Here is a 17,657-nt window from a genome sequence, read left to right as displayed (position 1 = left end):
CATGTCTCCCACCACCCCCATCCCCCAGCAGTGCAGGGGCAGCACCACCAGGCCCCCACTCATGTCTCCCACCACCCCCATCCCCCAGCCACCATGGGCACCCTCCACCAGGCCTCCACTCATGTCTCCCACCCACCCCTACCCCCCAGCCACCATGGGCATCCCCCACCAGGCCCCGACTCATATCCCCCACCACCCCCACACCCCCAGCAGTGTGGGGCACCCTCCACCAGGCCCCCACTCATGGCCCCTATCACCCCCACCCCCCAGCCTCCAGGGGCAGCCTCCACCAGGCCCCCACCCATGTCTCCCACCACCCCCACCCCCCAGCAGTGCAGGGGCAGCCTCCACCAGGCCCCCACCCATGTCTCCCACCACCCCCACCCCCAGCAGTGCAGGGGCAGCCTCCACCAGGCCCCCACTCATGTCTCCCACCACACCCACCCCCCAGCAGTGTGGGGCACCCTCCACCAGGCCCCCACTCATGTCTCCCACCACCCCCACCCCCCCAGCAGTGTGGGGCACCCTCCACCAGGCCCCCACCCATGTCTCCCACCCCCCCGACCCCCCAGCAGTGCAGGGGCAGCACCACCAGGCCCCCACTCATGTCTCCCACCACCCCCATCCCCCAGCCACCATGGGCACCCTCCACCAGGCCTCCACTCATGTCTCCCACCCACCCCCACCCCCCAGCCACCATGGGCATCCCCCACCAGGCCCCCACTCATGTCTCCCACCACCCCCACCCCCCCAGCAGTGTGGGGCACCCTCCACCAGGCCCCCACTCATGGCCCCTATCACCCCCATCCCCCAGCATCCAGGGGCACCCTCCACCAGGCCCCCACTCATGTCTCCCACCACCCCCACCCCTCAGCAGTGCGGGGCACCCTCCACCAGGCCCCCACCCATGTCTCCCACCACCCCCACCTCCCAGCAGTGCAGGGGCAGCACCACCAGGCCCCCACTCATGTCTCCCACCACCCCCATCCCCCAGCCACCATGGGCACCCTCCACCAGGCCTCCACTCATGTCTCCCACCACCCCCACCCCCCCAGCAGTGTGGGGAACCCTCCACCAGGCCCCCACTCATGGCCCCTATCACCCCCACCCCCCAGCATCCAGGGGCACCCTCCACCAGGCCCCCACCCATGTCTCCCACCACCCCCACCCCCCAGCAGTGCAGGGGCAGCCTCCACCAGGCCCCCACTCATGTCTCCCACCACCCCCATCCCCCAGCAGTGCAGGGGCAGCACCACCAGGCCCCCACTCATGTCTCCCACCACCCCCATCCCCCAGCCACCATGGGCACCCTCCACCAGGCCTCCACTCATGCCTCCCACCCGCCCCCACCCCCCAGCCACCATGGGCATCCCCCACCAGGCCCCCACTCATGTCTCCCACCACCCCCACCCCCCCAGCAGTGTGGGGCACCCTCCACCAGGCCCCCACTCATGGCCCCTATCACCCCACCCCCCAGCATCCAGGGGCACCCTCCACCAGGCCCCCACTCATGTCTCCCACCACCCCCACCCCCCAGTAGTGCGGGGCACCCTCCACCAGGCCCCCACCCATGTCTCCCACCACCCCCACCCCCCAGCAGTGCAGGGGCAGCACCACCAGGCCCCCACTCATGTCTCCCACCACCCCCATCCCCCAGCCACCATGGGCACCCTCCACCAGGCCTCCACTCATGTCTCCCACCACCCCATCCAGCAGCCACCATGGGCACCCTCCACCAGGCCTCCACTCATGTCTCCCACCACCCCCACCCCCCCAGCAGTGTGGGGCACCCTCCACCAGGCCCCCACTCATGGCCCCTATCACCCCCACCCCCCAGCATCCAGGGGCACCCTCCACCAGGCCCCCACCCATGTCTCCCACCACCCCCACCCCCCAGCCACCATGGGCATCCCCCACCAGGCCCCCACTCATGTCTCCCACCACCCCCACCCCCCCAGCAGTGTGGGGCACCCTCCACCAGGCCCCCACCCATGTCTCCCAGCACCCCCACCCCCCAGCAGTGCAGGGGCAGCACCACCAGGCCCCCACTCATGTCCCCCTGCACCCCCACCCCCCAGCATCCAGGGGCACCCTCCACCAGGCCCCCACTCATGGCCCCTATCATACGCCACCCCCCAGCAGTGTGGGGCACCCTCCACCAGGCCCCCACCCATGTCTCCCACCACCCCACCCCCCAGCCACCATGGACATCCCCCACCAGGCCCCCACTCATGTCTCCCACCACCCCCACCCCCCCAGCAGTGTGGGGCACCCTCCACCAGGCCCCCACTCATGGCCCCTATCACCCCCACCCCCCAGCATCCAGGGGCAGCCTCCACCAGGCCCCCACCCATGTCTCCCACCACCCCCACCCCCCAGCAGTGCAGGGGCAGCCTCCACCAGGCCCCCACCCATGTCTCCCACCACCCCCACCCCCCAGCAGTGCAGGGGCAGCCTCCACCAGGCCCCCATTCATGTCTCCCACCACCCCCACCCCCCAGCAGTGTGGGCCACCCTCCACCAGGCCCCCACTCATGTCTCCCACCACCCCCACCCCCCCAGCAGTGTGGGGCACCCTCCACCAGGCCCCTACCCATGTCTCCCACCCCCCCCCCACCCCCCAGCAGTGCAGGGGCACCCTCCACCAGGCCCCCACCCATGTCCCCCCCCCAGCCACCATGGGCACCCTCCACCAGGCCCCCACTCATGTCTCCCACCACCCCCACCCCCCAGCATCCAGGGGCAGCCTCCACCAGGCCCCCACCCATGTCTCCCACCACCCCCACCCCCCAGCAGTGCAGGGGCAGCCTCCACCAGGCCCCCACTCATGTCTCCCACCACCCCCACCCCCCAGCAGTGTGGGGCACCCTCCACCAGGCCCCCACTCATGGCCCCTATCACCCCCACCCCCCAGCATCCAGGGGCAGGCTCCACCAGGCCCCCACCCATGTCTCCCACCACCCCCACCCCCCAGCAGTGCAGGGGCAGCCTCCACCAGGCCCCCACTCATGTCTCCCACCACCCCCACCCCCCAGCAGTGTGGGGCACCCTCCACCAGGCCCCCACTCATGGCCCCTATCACCCCCACCCCCCAGCATCCAGGGGCAGCCTCCACCAGGCCCCCACCCATGTCTCCCACCACCCGCACCCCCCAGCAGTGCAGGGGCAGCCTCCACCAGGCCCCCACCCATGTCTCCCACCACCCCCATCCCCCAGCCACCATGGGCACCCTCCACCAGGCCTCCACTCATGTCTCCCACCCACCCCCCAGCCACCATGGGCAGCCTCCACCAGGTCCTCACAATCCCCAATCATGTGCGTTATGGTCAGCCTCCACAGCCAAAAAGCCCTACCAAGTAACCCATTCACCCACATGGAAATGGAAATTACATGTTACACCCCCAATGTTCATAAAGCTAATGAACCCATGTCCCTCACACACAATGGTTGCAATTGAATGGGAAAACACCCAACATGACATGCATGAAACCAATGAGATGATACCACACAGTGAAGTATGAAAACAAAATTGTATTAAAAAAAAGAAAGAATGCAAAAGAAATGAAACAAACTACAATGGGAATGAAAAAAAGATAAGCTGCATGTCCGTTTAAAAAAATTAAAACACCAAATCCTAATCAAAAAAATATGTTGTCCAAACCCAAATGAAAAATAAAATCAATCCAATGAAGAACTATGTACAAAACATCCAAGGGTTCATGAGCCCAACTGAACAAAGGAAACCTACAAAAAACCCTAACTAAAATGCAACTATATACAAAAAGTGGAGCAGTGTCCGTCGACTCCAAATCATAAGAACAAACAAAGGAAACCTAAAACTAAAGAACTATATACAAAGGAGGCGGGCAAGTCCAGCGGCTCACTCCGTGGTGTTCCGGGCCAGGGCATCATCGAACTCCAATCGATGTCCCGGAGGCGGTCCTGTTCCATGGCCCCGAGGGTCCGCAGGGACGACGCCGTGTCCTCCTCCAACCCCCTGCGGATTTCCTCGAGGCACTCGGCCCGCCTCAGGGCCCTCCGCATGGAGTTCTCCGCCCTGACCATTGTGAGCCGCGCCTCTTCCGCCCGCCGCCGCTCCGCACCTATGGCGTGGCCCAACCGCTGCCACACGGAAGACACTCTCTGTCCTGGGTCCTCCTGCCCTCCGGCCGACGCCTGCCCCTCCGATGTCGAAGGCCCTGAGCCTTCATGGCCCCCACCACGTTGCTGCTGCTGCTCTGCCTCTGCCCGTGCACTGCCTCCTGCTGCCTGCACATCCTCCGCCGGCTGGGGTGCAGTTGTTGATGTGGCCACCCCTGCTGGACGTCCGACTCCCGACTGTGGCAGGGATGCCTCCTCCACCAGCCTGGCCGCACCGTCAGAGGCAGCTCCACAGGGCACCCAGGTGACTGATGGGTGGGAAGATGGCACAGAGGACGACTGGCGCGTAGGGGGTCCAGTTGAGGAGGGGGTCGGAGCAAGCCCCATCAGACGGAGGAATCCGGCCTGGGTGACCTGTCCCAGCAGGCTGACGTGGTCAACGAGCCATTCGAGATGACGTGCAGTCTCTCCATGAAAAGACTGCAGGTCACCTCGCATGGCCCGTTGACGCAACGCCACACCAGCCAGGACAGGCTCAACCCGGACCTGGTTAGCCACGTCCGCAGGCAGAGGAAGGCCAGTTGACGTCAGCTCATCCCCTGCCTGAAAACGGGTCTGGACGTAGGCATCCCTGCTGGTGCAAGATGATGCAGGGACAGGATCGGGGACAGGATTGCACACAGGCACCTCCGCGGCGGCCTGTGCTGCCTCCTGTCCCTGGTCCTGCACTGCACCACTAGTACCAGTGGGATCCCCACCTCCAGACCCCGTCTCTGGTGCTTGCACGGCCTCCTCCTCCACCAAACCCCCCACCAACCTGGATGACTCCGTGCCATCTTCCCCTGTTGGGCCCTGTGGGGTCCCAGCTGCCCCTTCTGCTGCCGAGGAGTCCAACTCCAACCTCTGCCTCTTGGACCTCCCCCCGGCAGCTGCGGCCTGGGACGCGGCACCGGACTCCTCACTCCCCGACGAGATGACAACACGGGAGGGGAGCCGGGCCTTGCATCTCCGGCTGGCGGTGGGATCCCCGCCGCTGTGCTCCACAGCACCTTCTCCGCCCTCTTCATCAGTTGACGCTGCAGACAGGGAGAAACAAAACACAGGCATCAGGGCACTGTACAATGGACACATACACACATGACAGTTGCACATGAGTGGCATTGGCAAACCTCAGACATGTCATCACAATCCCCAACACACATGTCATTGCAACTCGCACACATGAGCCATACCACAGCCATATCGCAACTGCCACCACCATCCCTACACATACAACAGCATGAGCAGCCAAAGGTGAGCCAGACATCACATGCAACACAGGAAGTGCACCACACATGTACACACACCACCACACTTGCATGCATGTGTACACCTCTGCCAAGTGTCGCACTGTTCAGACGGGCATCCATGTCACATCTGCCAATCAGGCTTCCACATACCGCTGTCACATGCATCCATGTTGCATCACTGTTGCACCCTTGTCAAATACACACACATGCACATGTACACAGTGCTGATGCATGCAGCCGAAAACAACATACATGCGTTGCATCACGGACATGTCTACTTAAATACACATTCATCCAAACATGTGTGCCCACACAACTGCATTTGGCATGCAAGCCTACACACACAAGCACCATCCATGTCTCACACATTACAGCCCTCGCATGTGTCAGCCCCACGGCCCTGTACACCCCCACCCATACTCGACCCCATACAAACAGATGTGCAACCTGCACACTACCGAATAATCACCACACGCACTGCTCACAATCAGGATGCATGTACACTCACCGCTCGACTCCAGACGGGTCTGCTTCTCTAGGACCTGGACGGGGAGCGCTGGGGATATGCGTTCCAGGACCTTCATCTGTTCTTCCGACAAGTGGCCCCGGCGCCCCTTGGCATCCGCTGCCTTCAAGAGGCGCCGGGCCTTGTTTAGGGTCCTGGACCTGAAGTCCTCCCAGCGCTTCCTGACATGTTGTAAGTCGGGGACTGCCACCCCCTCCGCGTTGATGGCAGTCACGATGTCAGTCCAGATCCGAGTCCGTCCTTCCTTGTCGGCGCGGGAACTTCCGAAGAGGGCATCATACTGCCCCAGGACTTGCTCCACCAGGACACCAACTTCGGTGGCACTGAAGCTGGTGCCCCTCTGCCTCTCTGGCCGGGGGTTGTCAGTGGTCACAGATGGTGTTTGCCCCGACATGACAACCCCAGAGGCAGGAGTGGGTGGGCAACTGGGTCCTGGGGCTGGGCTGTGGAGCGATGGAATCCCAGTCGGGAGTCTTCGGTTCCAGCAGGGGTGGTCACAGCAACAGCACCCCTGGCTGATGTGCAGGCAGCAAATGGCAGTGCACGTGGGCAGCAGGCAGTCAGGCAGCAGCAGATGGCAGGTGGGAGCGTGCTCGGGGCTCTGGGGGGCAGTAGTTCGGCCTTCTGGGCAGGAGCGTGGTCTTCCGTGTGCATACGCGTGGCCAGCTTGATACGGAGTGATTTGGCACGTGAAAAGTCTGTACGTCAGCGTGTAATTCGAGGAAAGGCCCTTAGCGCGTAAGCGCGTCTGCACGCATACGCATTTTCATTGGACAGAAGGCCCCTCAAGCGCTAGCGCCCCTGTGACGTGACGCGTACAGACGCGCATTGGCCCTTTCCACGTATTACACGCGGACGTGCAGTTTCCACACGCGCTTACGCACATGGGCACTTTCCACGTATTACACGCGGACGTGCAGTTTCCACACGCGCTTACGCGCATGGGCCCTTTCCACGTATTGCACGCGGACGTGCAGTTTTTCATGCGCGCTGAAATGCGCATGCGCGTCTGCACGCGTCACGTCACAGGGGCGCTTGCGCTTGAGGGGCCTTCTGTCCAATGAAAATGCGTATGCGTGCAGACGCGCTTACGCGCTAAGGGCCTTTCCTCGAATTACACGCTGACGTGCAGACTTTTTCACGTGCCAAATCACTCCGTATCAAGCTGGCCACGCGTATGCACACGGAAGACCACGCTCCTGCCTAGAAGGCCGAACTACTGCCCCCAGAGCCCCGAGCACGCTCCCACCTGCCATCTGCGGCTGCCTGACTGCCTGCTGCCCACGTGCACTGCCATTTGCTGCCTGCACATCAGCCAGGGGTGCTTTTGCTGTGACCACCCCTGCTGGAACCGAAGACTCCCGACTGGGATTCCATCACTCCACAGCCCAGCCCCAGGACCCAGTTGCCCACCCACTCCTGCCCCAGGGGTTGTCATGTCGGGGCAAACACCATCTGTGACCACTGACAACCCCCGGCCAGAGAGGCAGAGGGGCACCAGCTTCAGTGACACCGAAGTTGGTGTCCTGGTGGAGCAAGTCCTGGGGCAGTATGATGCCCTCTTCGGAAGTTCCCGCGCCGACAAGGAAGGACGGACTCGGATCTGGACTGACATCGTGACTGCCATCAACGCGGAGGGGGTGGCAGTCCGCGACTTACACCATGTCAGGAAGCGCTGGGAGGACTTCAGGTCCAGGACCCTGAACAAGGCCCGGCGCCTCTTAAAGGCAGCGGATGCCAAGGGGCGCCGGGGCCACTTGTCGGAAGAACAGATGAGGGTCCTGGAACGCATATCCCCAGCGCTCCACGTCCAGGTCCTAGAGAAGCAGACCCGTCTGGAGTCGAGCGGTGAGTGTACATGCATCCTGATTGTGAGCAGTGCGTGTGGTGATTATTCGGTAGTGTGCAGGTTGCACATCTGTTTGTATGGGGTCGAGTATGGGTGGGGGTGTACAGGGCCGTGGGGCTGACACATGCGAGGGCTGTAATGTGTGAGACATGGATGGTGCTTGTGTGTGTAGGCTTGCATGCCAAATGCAGTTGTGTGGGCACACATGTTTGGATGAATGTGTATTTAAGTAGACATGTCCGTGATGTCCCGCATGTATGTTGTTTTCGGCTGCATGCATCAGCACTGTGTACATGTGCATGTGTGTGTATTTGACAAGGGTGCAACAGTGATGCAACATGGATGCATGTGACAGCGGTATGTGGAAGCCTGATTGGCAGATGTGACATGGATGCCCGTCTGAACAGTGCGACACTTGGCAGAGGTGTACACATGCATGCAAGTGTGGTGGTGTGTGTACATGTGTGGTGCACTTCCTGTGTTGCATGTGATGTCTGGCTCACCTTTGGCTGCTCATGCTGTTGTATGTGTAGGGATGGTGGTGGCAGTTGCGATATGGCTGTGGTATGGCTCATGTGTGCGAGTTGCAATGACATGTGTGTTGGGGATTGTGATGACATGTCTGAGGTTTGCCAATGCCACTCATGTGCAACTGTCATGTGTGTATGTGTCCATTGTACAGTGCCCTGATGCCTGTGTTTTGTTTCTCCCTGTCTGCAGCGTCAACTGATGAAGAGGGCGGAGAAGGTGCTGTGGAGCACAGCGGCGGGGATCCCACCGCCAGCCGGAGACGCAAGGCCCGGCTCCCCTCCCGTGTTGTCATCTCGTCGGGGAGTGAGGAGTCCGGTGCCGCGTCCCAGGCTGCAGCTGCCGGGGGGAGGTCCAAGAGGCAGAGGTTGGAGTTGGACTCCTCGGCAGCAGAAGGGGCAGCTGGGACCCCACAGGGCCCAACAGGGGAAGATGGCACGGAGTCATCCAGGTTGGTGGGGGGTTTGGTGGAGGAGGAGGCCGTGCAAGCACCAGAGACGGGGTCTGGAGGTGGGGATCCCAATGGTGCTAGTGGTGCAGTGCAGGACCAGGGACAGGAGGCAGCACAGGCCGCCGCGGAGGTGCCTGTGTGCAATCCTGTCCCCTATCCTGTCCCTGCATCATCTTGCACCAGCAGGGATGCCTACGTCCAGACCCGTTTTCAGGCAGGGGATGAGCTGACGTCAACTGGCCTTCCTCTGCCTGCGGACGTGGCTATCCAGGTCCGGGTTGAGCCTGTCCTGGCTGGTGTGGCGTTGCGTCAACGGGCCATGCGAGGTGACCTGCAGTCTTTTCATGGAGAGACTGCACGTCATCTCGAATGGCTCGTTGACCACGTCAGCCTGCTGGGACAGGTCACCCAGGCCGGATTCCTCCGTCTGATGGGGCATGCTCCGACCCCCTCCTCAACTGGACCCCCTACACGCCAGTCGTCCTCTGTGCCATCTTCCCACCCATCAGTCACCTGGGTGCCCTGTGGTGCTGCCTCTGACGGTGCGGCCAGGCTGGTGGAGGAGGCATCCCTGCCACAGTCGGGAGTCGGACGTCCAGCAGGGGTGGCCACATCTACGACTGCACCCCAGCCGGCGGAGGATGTGCAGGCAGCAGGAGGCAGTGCACGGGCAGAGGCAGAGCAGCAGCAGCAACATGGTGGGAGCCATGAAGGCTCGGGGCCTTCGACATAGGAGGGGCAGGCATCGGCCGGAGGGCAGGAGGACGCCGGACAGAGAGTGTCTTCCGTGTGGCAGCGGTTGGGCCACGCCATAGGTGCGGAGCGGCGGCGGGCGGAAGAGGCGCGGCTCACAATGGTCAGGGCGGAGAACTCCATGCGGAGGGCCCTGAGGCGGGTCGAGTGCCTCGAGGCAATCCGCAGGGGGTTGGAGGAGGACACGGGGTCGTCCCTGCGGACCCTCGGGGCCATGGAACAGGACCGCCTCCGGGACATCGAACAGGAGTTCGATGATGCCCTGGCCCGGAACACCACGGAGTGAGCGGCTGGACTTGCCCGCCACCTTTGTATATAGTTCTTTAGTTTTAGGTTTCCTTTGTTTGTTCTTATGATTTGGAGTCGACGGACACTGCTCCACTTTTTGTATATAGTTGCATTTTAGTTAGGGTTTTTTGTAGGTTTCCTTTGTTCAGTTGGGCTCATGGACCCTTGGATGTTTTGTACATAGTTCTTCATTGGATTGATTTTATTTTTCATTTGACTTTGGACAACATATTTTTTGGATTAGGATTTGGTGTTTTTATTTTTTTAAACGGACATGCAGCTTATCTTTTTTTCATTCCCATTGTAGTTTGTTTCATTTCTTTTGCATTCTTTTTTTTTTAATACAATTTTGTTTTCATACTTCACTGTGTGGTATCATCTCATTGGTTTCATGCATGTCATGTTGGGTGTTTTCCCATTCAATTGCAACCATTGTGTGTGAGGGACATGGGTTCATTAGCTTTATGAACATTGGGGGTGTAACATGTAATTTCCATTTCCATGTGGGTGAATGGGTTACTTGGTAGGGCTTTTTGGCTGTGGAGGCTGACCATATCGCACATGATTGGGGATTGTGAGGAGCTGGTGGAGGCTGCCCATGGTGGCTGGGGGGTGGGGGTGGGTGGGAGACATGAGTGGAGGCCTGGTGGAGGGTGCCCATGGTGGCTGGGGGATGGGGGTGGTGGGAGACATGGGTGGGGGCCTGGTGGAGGCTGCCCCTGCACTGCTGGGGGGTGGGGGTGGTGGGAGACATGAGTGGGGGCCTGGTGGAGGCTGCCCCTGCACTGCTGGGGGATGGGGGTGGTGGGAGACATGAGTGGGGGCCTGGTGGAGGCTGACCCTGCACTGCTGGGGGGTGGGGGTGGTGGGAGACATGAGTGGGGGCCTGGTGGAGGCTGCCCCTGCACTGCTGGGGGGTAGGGGTGGTGGGAGACATGGGTGGGGGCCTGGTGGAGGGTGCCCCTGGATGCTGGGGGGTGGGGGTGATAGGGGCCATGAGTGGGGGCCTGGTGGAGGGTGCCCCACACTGCTGGGGGGGTGGGGGTGGTGGGAGACATGAGTGGGGGCCTGGTGGGGGATGCCCATGGTGGCTGGGGGTGGGGGTGGGTGGGAGACATGAGTGGAGGCCTGGTGGAGGGTGCCCATGGTGGCTGGGGGATGGGGGTGGTGGGAGACATGAGTGGGGGCCTGGTGGTGCTGCCCCTGCACTGCTGGGGGGGTGGGGGTGGTGGGAGACATGAGTGGGGGCCTGGTGGGGGATGCCCATGGTGGCTGGGGGGTGGGTGGGAGACATGAGTGGAGGCCTGGTGGAGGGTGCCCATGGTGGCTGGGGGATGGGGGTGGTGGGAGACATGAGTGGGGGCCTGGTGGTGCTGCCCCTGCACTGCTGGGGGATGGGGGTGGTGGGAGACATGAGTGGGGGCCTGGTGGAGGCTGCCCCTGCACTGCTGGGGGGTGGGGGTGGTGGGAGACATGGGTGGGGGCCTGGTGGAGGGTGCCCCACACTGCTGGGGGGGTGGGGTGGTGGGAGACATGAGTGGGGGCCTGGTGGAGGGTGCCCCACACTGCTGGGGGGTGGGGGTGGTGGGAGACATGAGTGGGGGCCTGGTGGAGGCTGCCCCTGCACTGCTGGGGGGTGGGGGTGGTGGGAGACATGGGTGGGGCCCTGGTGGAGGGTGCCCCTGGATGCTGGGGGGTGGGGGTGATAGGGGCCATGAGTGGGGGCCTGGTGGTGCTGCCCCTGCACTGCTGGGGGGTGGGGGTGGTGGGAGACATGGGTGGGGGCCTGGTGGAGGGTGCCCCGCACTGCTGGGGGGGTGGGGGTGGTGGGAGACATGAGTGGGGACCTGGTGGAGGGTGCCCCTGGATGCTGGGGGGTGGGGGTGATAGGGGCCATGAGTGGGGGCCTGGTGGAGGGTGCCCCACACTGCTGGGGGGTGGGGGTGGTGGGAGACATGAGTGGGGGCCTGGTGGGGGATGCCCATGGTGGCTGGGGGTGGGTGGGAGACATGAGTGGAGGCCTGGTGGAGGGTGCCCATGGTGGCTGGGGGATGGGGGTGGTGGGAGACATGAGTGGGGGCCTGGTGGTGCTGCCCCTGCACGGCTGGGGGATGGGGGTGGTGGGAGACATGAGTGGGGGCCTGGTGGAGGCTGCCCCTGCACTGCTGGGGTGTGGGGGTGGTGGGAGACATGGGTGGGGGCCTGGTGGAGGGTGCCCCACACTGCTGGGGGGTGGGGGTGGTGGGAGACATGAGTGGGGGCCTGGTGGAGGCTGCCCCTGCACTGCTGGGGGGTGGGGGTGGTGGGAGACATGGGTGGGGGCCTGGTGGAGGGTGCCCCTGGATGCTGAGGGGTGGGGGTGATAGGGGCCATGAGTGGGGGCCTGGTGGAGGGTGCCCCACACTGCTGGGGGGGTGGGGGTGGTGGGAGACATGAGTGGAGGCCTGGTGGAGGGTGCCCATGGTGGCTGGGGGATGGGGGTGGTGGGAGACATGAGTGGAGGCCTGGTGGAGGGTGCCCATGGTGGCTGGGGGATGGGGGTGGTGGGAGACATGAGTGGGGGCCTGGTGGTGCTGCCCCTGCACTGCTGGGGGGTGGGGGGAGACATGGGTGGGGGCCTGGTGGAGGGTGCCCCGCACTGCTGGGGGGTGGGGGTGGTGGGAGACATGTGTGGGGGCCTGGTGGAGGGTGCCCCTGGATGCTGGGGGGTGGGGGTGATAGGGGCCATGAGTGGGGGCCTGGTGGAGGGTGCCCCACACTGCTGGGGGGGTGGGGGTGGTGGGAGACATGAGTGGGGGCCTGGTGGGGGATGCCCATGGTGGCTGGGGGGTGGGGGTGGGTGGGAGACATGAGTGGAGGCCTGGTGGAGGGTGCCCATGGTGGCTGGGGGATGGGGGTGGTGGGAGACATGAGTGGGGGCCTGGTGGTGCTGCCCCTGCACTGCTGGGGGATGAGGTTGGTGGGAGACATGAGTGGGGGCCTGGTGGAGGCTGCCCCTGCATTGCTGGGGGGTGGGGGTGGTGGGAGACATGGGTGGGGGCCTGGTGGAGGGTGCCCCACACTGCTGGGGGGTGGGGGTGGTGGGAGACATGGGTGGGGGCCTGGTGGAGGGTGCCCCACACTGCTGGGGGGGTGGGGGTGGTGGGAGACATGAGTGGGGGCCTGGTGGAGGGTGCCCCACACTGCTGGGGGGTGGGGGTGGTGGGAGACATGAGTGGGGGCCTGGTGGAGGCTGCCCCTGCACTGCTGGGGGGTGGGGGTGGTGGGAGACATGGGTGGGGGCCTGGTGGAGGCTGCCCCTGCACTGCTGGGGGGGTGGGGTGGTGGGAGACATGGGTGGGGGTCTGGTGGAGGCTGCCCCTGGATGCTGGGGGTGGGGGTGATAGGGGCCATGAGTGGGGGCCTGGTGGAGGGTGCCCCACACTGCTGGGGGGGTGGGGGTGGTGGGAGACATGAGTGGGGGCCTGGTGGGGGATGCCCATGGTGGCTGGGGGGTGGGGGTGGGTGGGAGACATGAGTGGAGGCCTGATGGAGGGTGCCCATGGTGGCTGGGGGATGGGGGTGGTGGGAGACATGAGTGGGGGCCTGGTGGTGCTGCCCCTGCACTGCTGGGGGATGGGGGTGGTGGGAGACATGAGTGGGGGCCTGGTGGAGGCTGCCCCTGCACTGCTGGGGGGTGGGGGTGGTGGGAGACATGGGTGGCAGCCTGGTGGAGGGTGCCCCACACTGCTGGGGGGTGGGGGTGGTGGGAGACATGAGTGGGGGCCTGGTGGAGGCTGCCCCTGCACTGCTGGGTGGTGGGAGACATGGGTGGGGGCCTGGTGGAGGGTGCCCCTGGATGCTGGGGGGTGGGGGTGATAGGGGCCATGAGTGGGGGCCTGGTGGAGGGTGCCCCACACTGCTGGGGGTGGGGGTGGTGGGAGACATGGGTGGGGGCCTGGTGGAGGGTGCCCCGCACTGCTGGGGGGTGGGGGTGGTGGGAGACATGGGTGGGGGCCTGGTGGAGGCTGCCCCCGCACTGCTGGGGGGTGGGGGTGGTGGGAGACATGGGTGGGGGCCTGGTGGAGGCTGCCCCTGCTCTGCTGGGGGGTGGGGGTGGTGGGAGACATGGGTGGGGGCCTGGTGGAGGCTGCCCCTGCACTGCTGGGAGGTGGGGGTGGTGGCCTGGTGGAGGGTGCCCCGCACTGCTGGGGGGTGGGGGTGGTGGGAGACATGGGTGGGGGCCTGGTGGAGGCTGCCCCTGCACTGCTGGGGGGTGGGGGTGGTGGGAGACATGGGTGGGGGCCTGGTGGAGGGTGCCCCGCACTGCTGGGGGGTGGGGGTGGTGGGAGACATGAGCAGGTGTGCAGGGTAGTCCCCTGTGGTGTCGGCTGCCTGCAGGGGCCGTGGAGGGTGTACAGGGAATACCTGGGAGCACACAGCCAAATCGCGTGTAGAATTTCCCGCGTACCCCTGAAATACCCCTGAAATACACGTACCCAGCCAAATCGCGTGTGGAAATTCCCGTGCACGTACCCGGCCAAATCGCGTGTGGGACTTCCCGCGTACCCCTGAGATCCACGTACCCAGCCAAGTCGCGTGTGCAAATTCCCGCGCACGTACCCGGCCAAATCGCATGTGGAACTTCCCGCGCACCCCTGAAATCCACGTACCCTTCCAAATTGCGTGTGAGACTTCCCGCGCACCCCTGAGATCCACGTACCCAGCCAAATCGCGTGTGGAAATTCCCGCGCACGTACCCGGCCAAATCGCGTGGACAACTTCCTGCGCACCCCTGAAATCCACGTACCCTGCCAAATCGCGTGTGGGACTTCCCGCGCACCCCTGAGATCCAGTACCCAGACAAATCGCGTGTGGAAATTCCCGCGCACGTACCCTGCCAAATCGCGTGTGCAACTTCCTGCGCACCCCTGAAATCCACGTACCCTGCCAAATCGCGTGTGGGACTTCCCGCACACCCCTGGAATCCACGTACCCAGCCAAATCGCGTGTGGAACTTCCCGCGCACCCCTGAAATCCACGTACCCTGCCAAATCGCGTGTGAGACTTCCCGCGCACCCCGGTATACACGCACACTTATTTTTTGTCAGCGGGTGTCCGTGTTTGTGGGTACCCCTTTGCACGTCATTTGTCCTGGAGGGCCACAGTATAGGACATTCATCATGGCTGTATATAGGTGCTATTTGTTGGCGCACCTTTTGGCGCACATTTCTTCCAGGTGCAGAGACGCTACCGCCTGCTTTCTTGTGGCGGTCGTGTTTGTGCCTGTGCGCTGGTTTGAGCGTGCGCTTTTTTGCCCTATTCTATTCCATGAATACGTGTTGTAGGCGAGCGTGTGGGCGTTCCGCGCACTTGTACCCTGTACTTCCCCCGTGACGCCCACATTTTGCCAAGTTGTTCCCCATTCCGAGTGTTGCGCCCCGTGTTCCACCTACTTTTGTTGCGTGCGCCGCGCTATGCGCGATTTTCGCTGTGGCCTGTGCGATCTTCGCTGTGACCTGGCACACGCAGTTAGATGGCCTGTGCGCCAACGTGCGCCGCGCACTTTTTTATCGCACATCCGATGGTTTTCTCGCGCACTGCCTTCCATGAATCGATGTGCGCTGCTTTTCGTGCGATTTTCGCACTTGCACTGCGATTTTCGCTATTCCACTGCGATTCGCACGTTTTTGCCCACTTGCGCCGCACTAATTATTCCATGAATCGGCCTCTGAATCTCACAATATTACCATAACAGCAAAACGCCTATTGACATATCCTGGAATAGAAGAGCACTTAAGCTTCAGAAGAAGAGCTATGGCTCAAAACACGTGTTAGGCCGATATTAGTTTGAATTAATGACATGCAATTATGCATGGAATTCACAACATTGTGCGCAGAGTGACTATATCTATTTAAATGTGTATCATTGTCCTTGTGGCAAAATGCCCACGCCATACACTCACCTGCTGCCATCTAAATGTGACAAACTTGTGTGCAAGCGCTTGGGTCTCTTAGTCTTCTATGCCATAACCTGTCTGACCTAATCCTACAATAACCACTTCTGTGCTATCCCAGGTGAGAGTGAATCTAGACCCATATACTACCATGATGTCCAGGTGGTTTCAGGGGCTCATCACACCCACAGTCAGAAGTATGCATTCACCAACTGTGCCTTGTGATTTGGCCTTTCCACACATCCCACTGGGGACGCACTGGAGTGCCATGCTCATAATCATTGCCACTCTGTAAAGGCACTGTGTCGTCGTTGGGTGTGGGCACATTGTGCCTTATGCAAAGATGATTGTGAAGCATGTAATACACAATGATGATATAGCCAACCTTTTGAGGGGTATACATGAGGGCTACTCCTATTTATTGGAAACAATAGAACCAGGCGTTCAACATTCCAATGCCCTCTCAACATTGATGTGTGCCCTAATGCGGGCAACACTGTAACATCGCCCCTCATGAGTCTGTCGGTTTTGCAATGGTCTCATGAGCCATGGCAGCAGAGGACAACCAGTGTCACCTATTAAGATGGCTGTAGGATGCGAGTCAGTGCTGTGTTTTACTTTGGTGTACATCCATAATGGTAGAAGGTGGGTTCCATCTCTGAATGTGGGATGTGCTAGGGAGCATACTAGTTCATTTTAGGTCATGTGTTGCCTCTTCAGCCTTCCTTCCCCCGGCACTCCATCGTAAGCCCACCAGCCCCATGGTCCTCCCACTCAACCCCATTCTCCCAGGTAGTCCTTCACAACCTCCCCTCTCTCAAGCACTCCCTCCTAATCCCCTCTCTCCCAGGCACTTCAGCCTAACTCCTCTCTCTCTGGCACTCCCTCCCAATCCCCGCTCTCCTGGGCACTCCTTAACCCCTCCCTCTTCCAGGCACTCCCTCTTAACCCACCTCTCAAAGGCACTCCCTCTTAACCTACCCCGCTCCCTAGCTTTCCCTATTAACCTCTCCCCTCTGTGAGGAAGGCATGGTATCAACAGTAGACACAGACACAAAACGATGCACGTTTTAAAAACCTTTATTTTGTTATGTCAAAGGGTTGGGAGAATTCCTAACTGGCCCCAATTCTATAATGGGAGTAGTGTCTACCATTAAACAAAAGAAAACAAGTCCAAGACAGTCTAGTCAAATACATTGCCTATGTTATAAACCTAACCTTGCCCTCACTTATAAATAACAAATGGGAAATGGAAATATGCTTCAAAAGAAAATAGTGTTTCAAAAGGAAGTCAGAATGGCTTTTATAAGCAGGTGACAAGTCCCTTCCCCACATTCATGGGACGGGGTCTCAAGAGTTAAGAAAAGGATAGGCGGATGGCACAGTTCTCTCAATGTGGCACGCTTTGGCTTGCTGGTACGATTCAACAGTTCATTCAAACATTTCTCAGTTCAAAACAGTTTCTTTAGGCTTCTTTGCCTTGAATCAAAGATACAGTTCAACACTTTCTCAAATAGACCCGTCAGGCTTCCCTTACCCAAGTCCGGGTCTTAGTTGACACTTTCACTTTGGTACATTTCACTCCGGCTTCCCTCGTTAGGGCTTGTGCCTGTATTTGCTCTTTACAGTTCACTTTGTAATTCACTCAGGTTTCCCTCGTTTGGGCTAAAAAAAAAAAAATCAGTTTCTTTGTAACAGACTTCTAGTTAGGCTTTCCTCAGTCAGGCTCAAGCCTTCTTTAATTTTCACTTCAGGACTCTGGTTCTCAATATTCACTTTGTAGGGTTCCCTTCCACATGTTTCATTTCATTATCTCATTACCGTCAAAGACTTTAGAAACTGCACAGTTTTTAGATACTCTTATGCATGACCACTTCAACATCCCGTTCAATATGATTCACAGTTCACATGTGATTTCTCAACATACTACAGCTTT

General features: G+C 61.3%; 1 protein-coding gene across 3 annotated transcripts in view; it reads right to left on the bottom strand.

Annotated features, from left to right (window-relative positions):
• LOC138513920 (uncharacterized) overlaps positions 1–17,657 on the bottom strand; it is a 290,696-nt gene that overhangs the window by 49,077 nt on the left and 223,962 nt on the right. The window contains exon 4 of one of the 3 annotated variants that reach the window (XM_069629071.1): positions 16,831–17,386. The exons of the other annotated variants lie outside the window; for them this stretch is intronic. Coding sequence (XP_069485172.1) covers positions 17,367–17,386 — 20 coding nt within the window. The 3' untranslated portion in view covers positions 16,831–17,366. Of the gene's footprint in view, positions 1–16,830; positions 17,387–17,657 lie in introns of those variants that run through there. 3 annotated transcript variants of the gene reach the window in all.

The sequence above is a fragment of the Ambystoma mexicanum genome, chromosome 12 (genome assembly GCF_040938575.1).
Source record: "Ambystoma mexicanum isolate Mex_15411 chromosome 12, UKY_AmexF1_1, whole genome shotgun sequence".
Classification (NCBI taxonomy): Eukaryota; Metazoa; Chordata; class Amphibia; order Caudata; family Ambystomatidae; genus Ambystoma; species Ambystoma mexicanum.
This window is presented reverse-complemented; position numbering and strand designations above follow the sequence as displayed.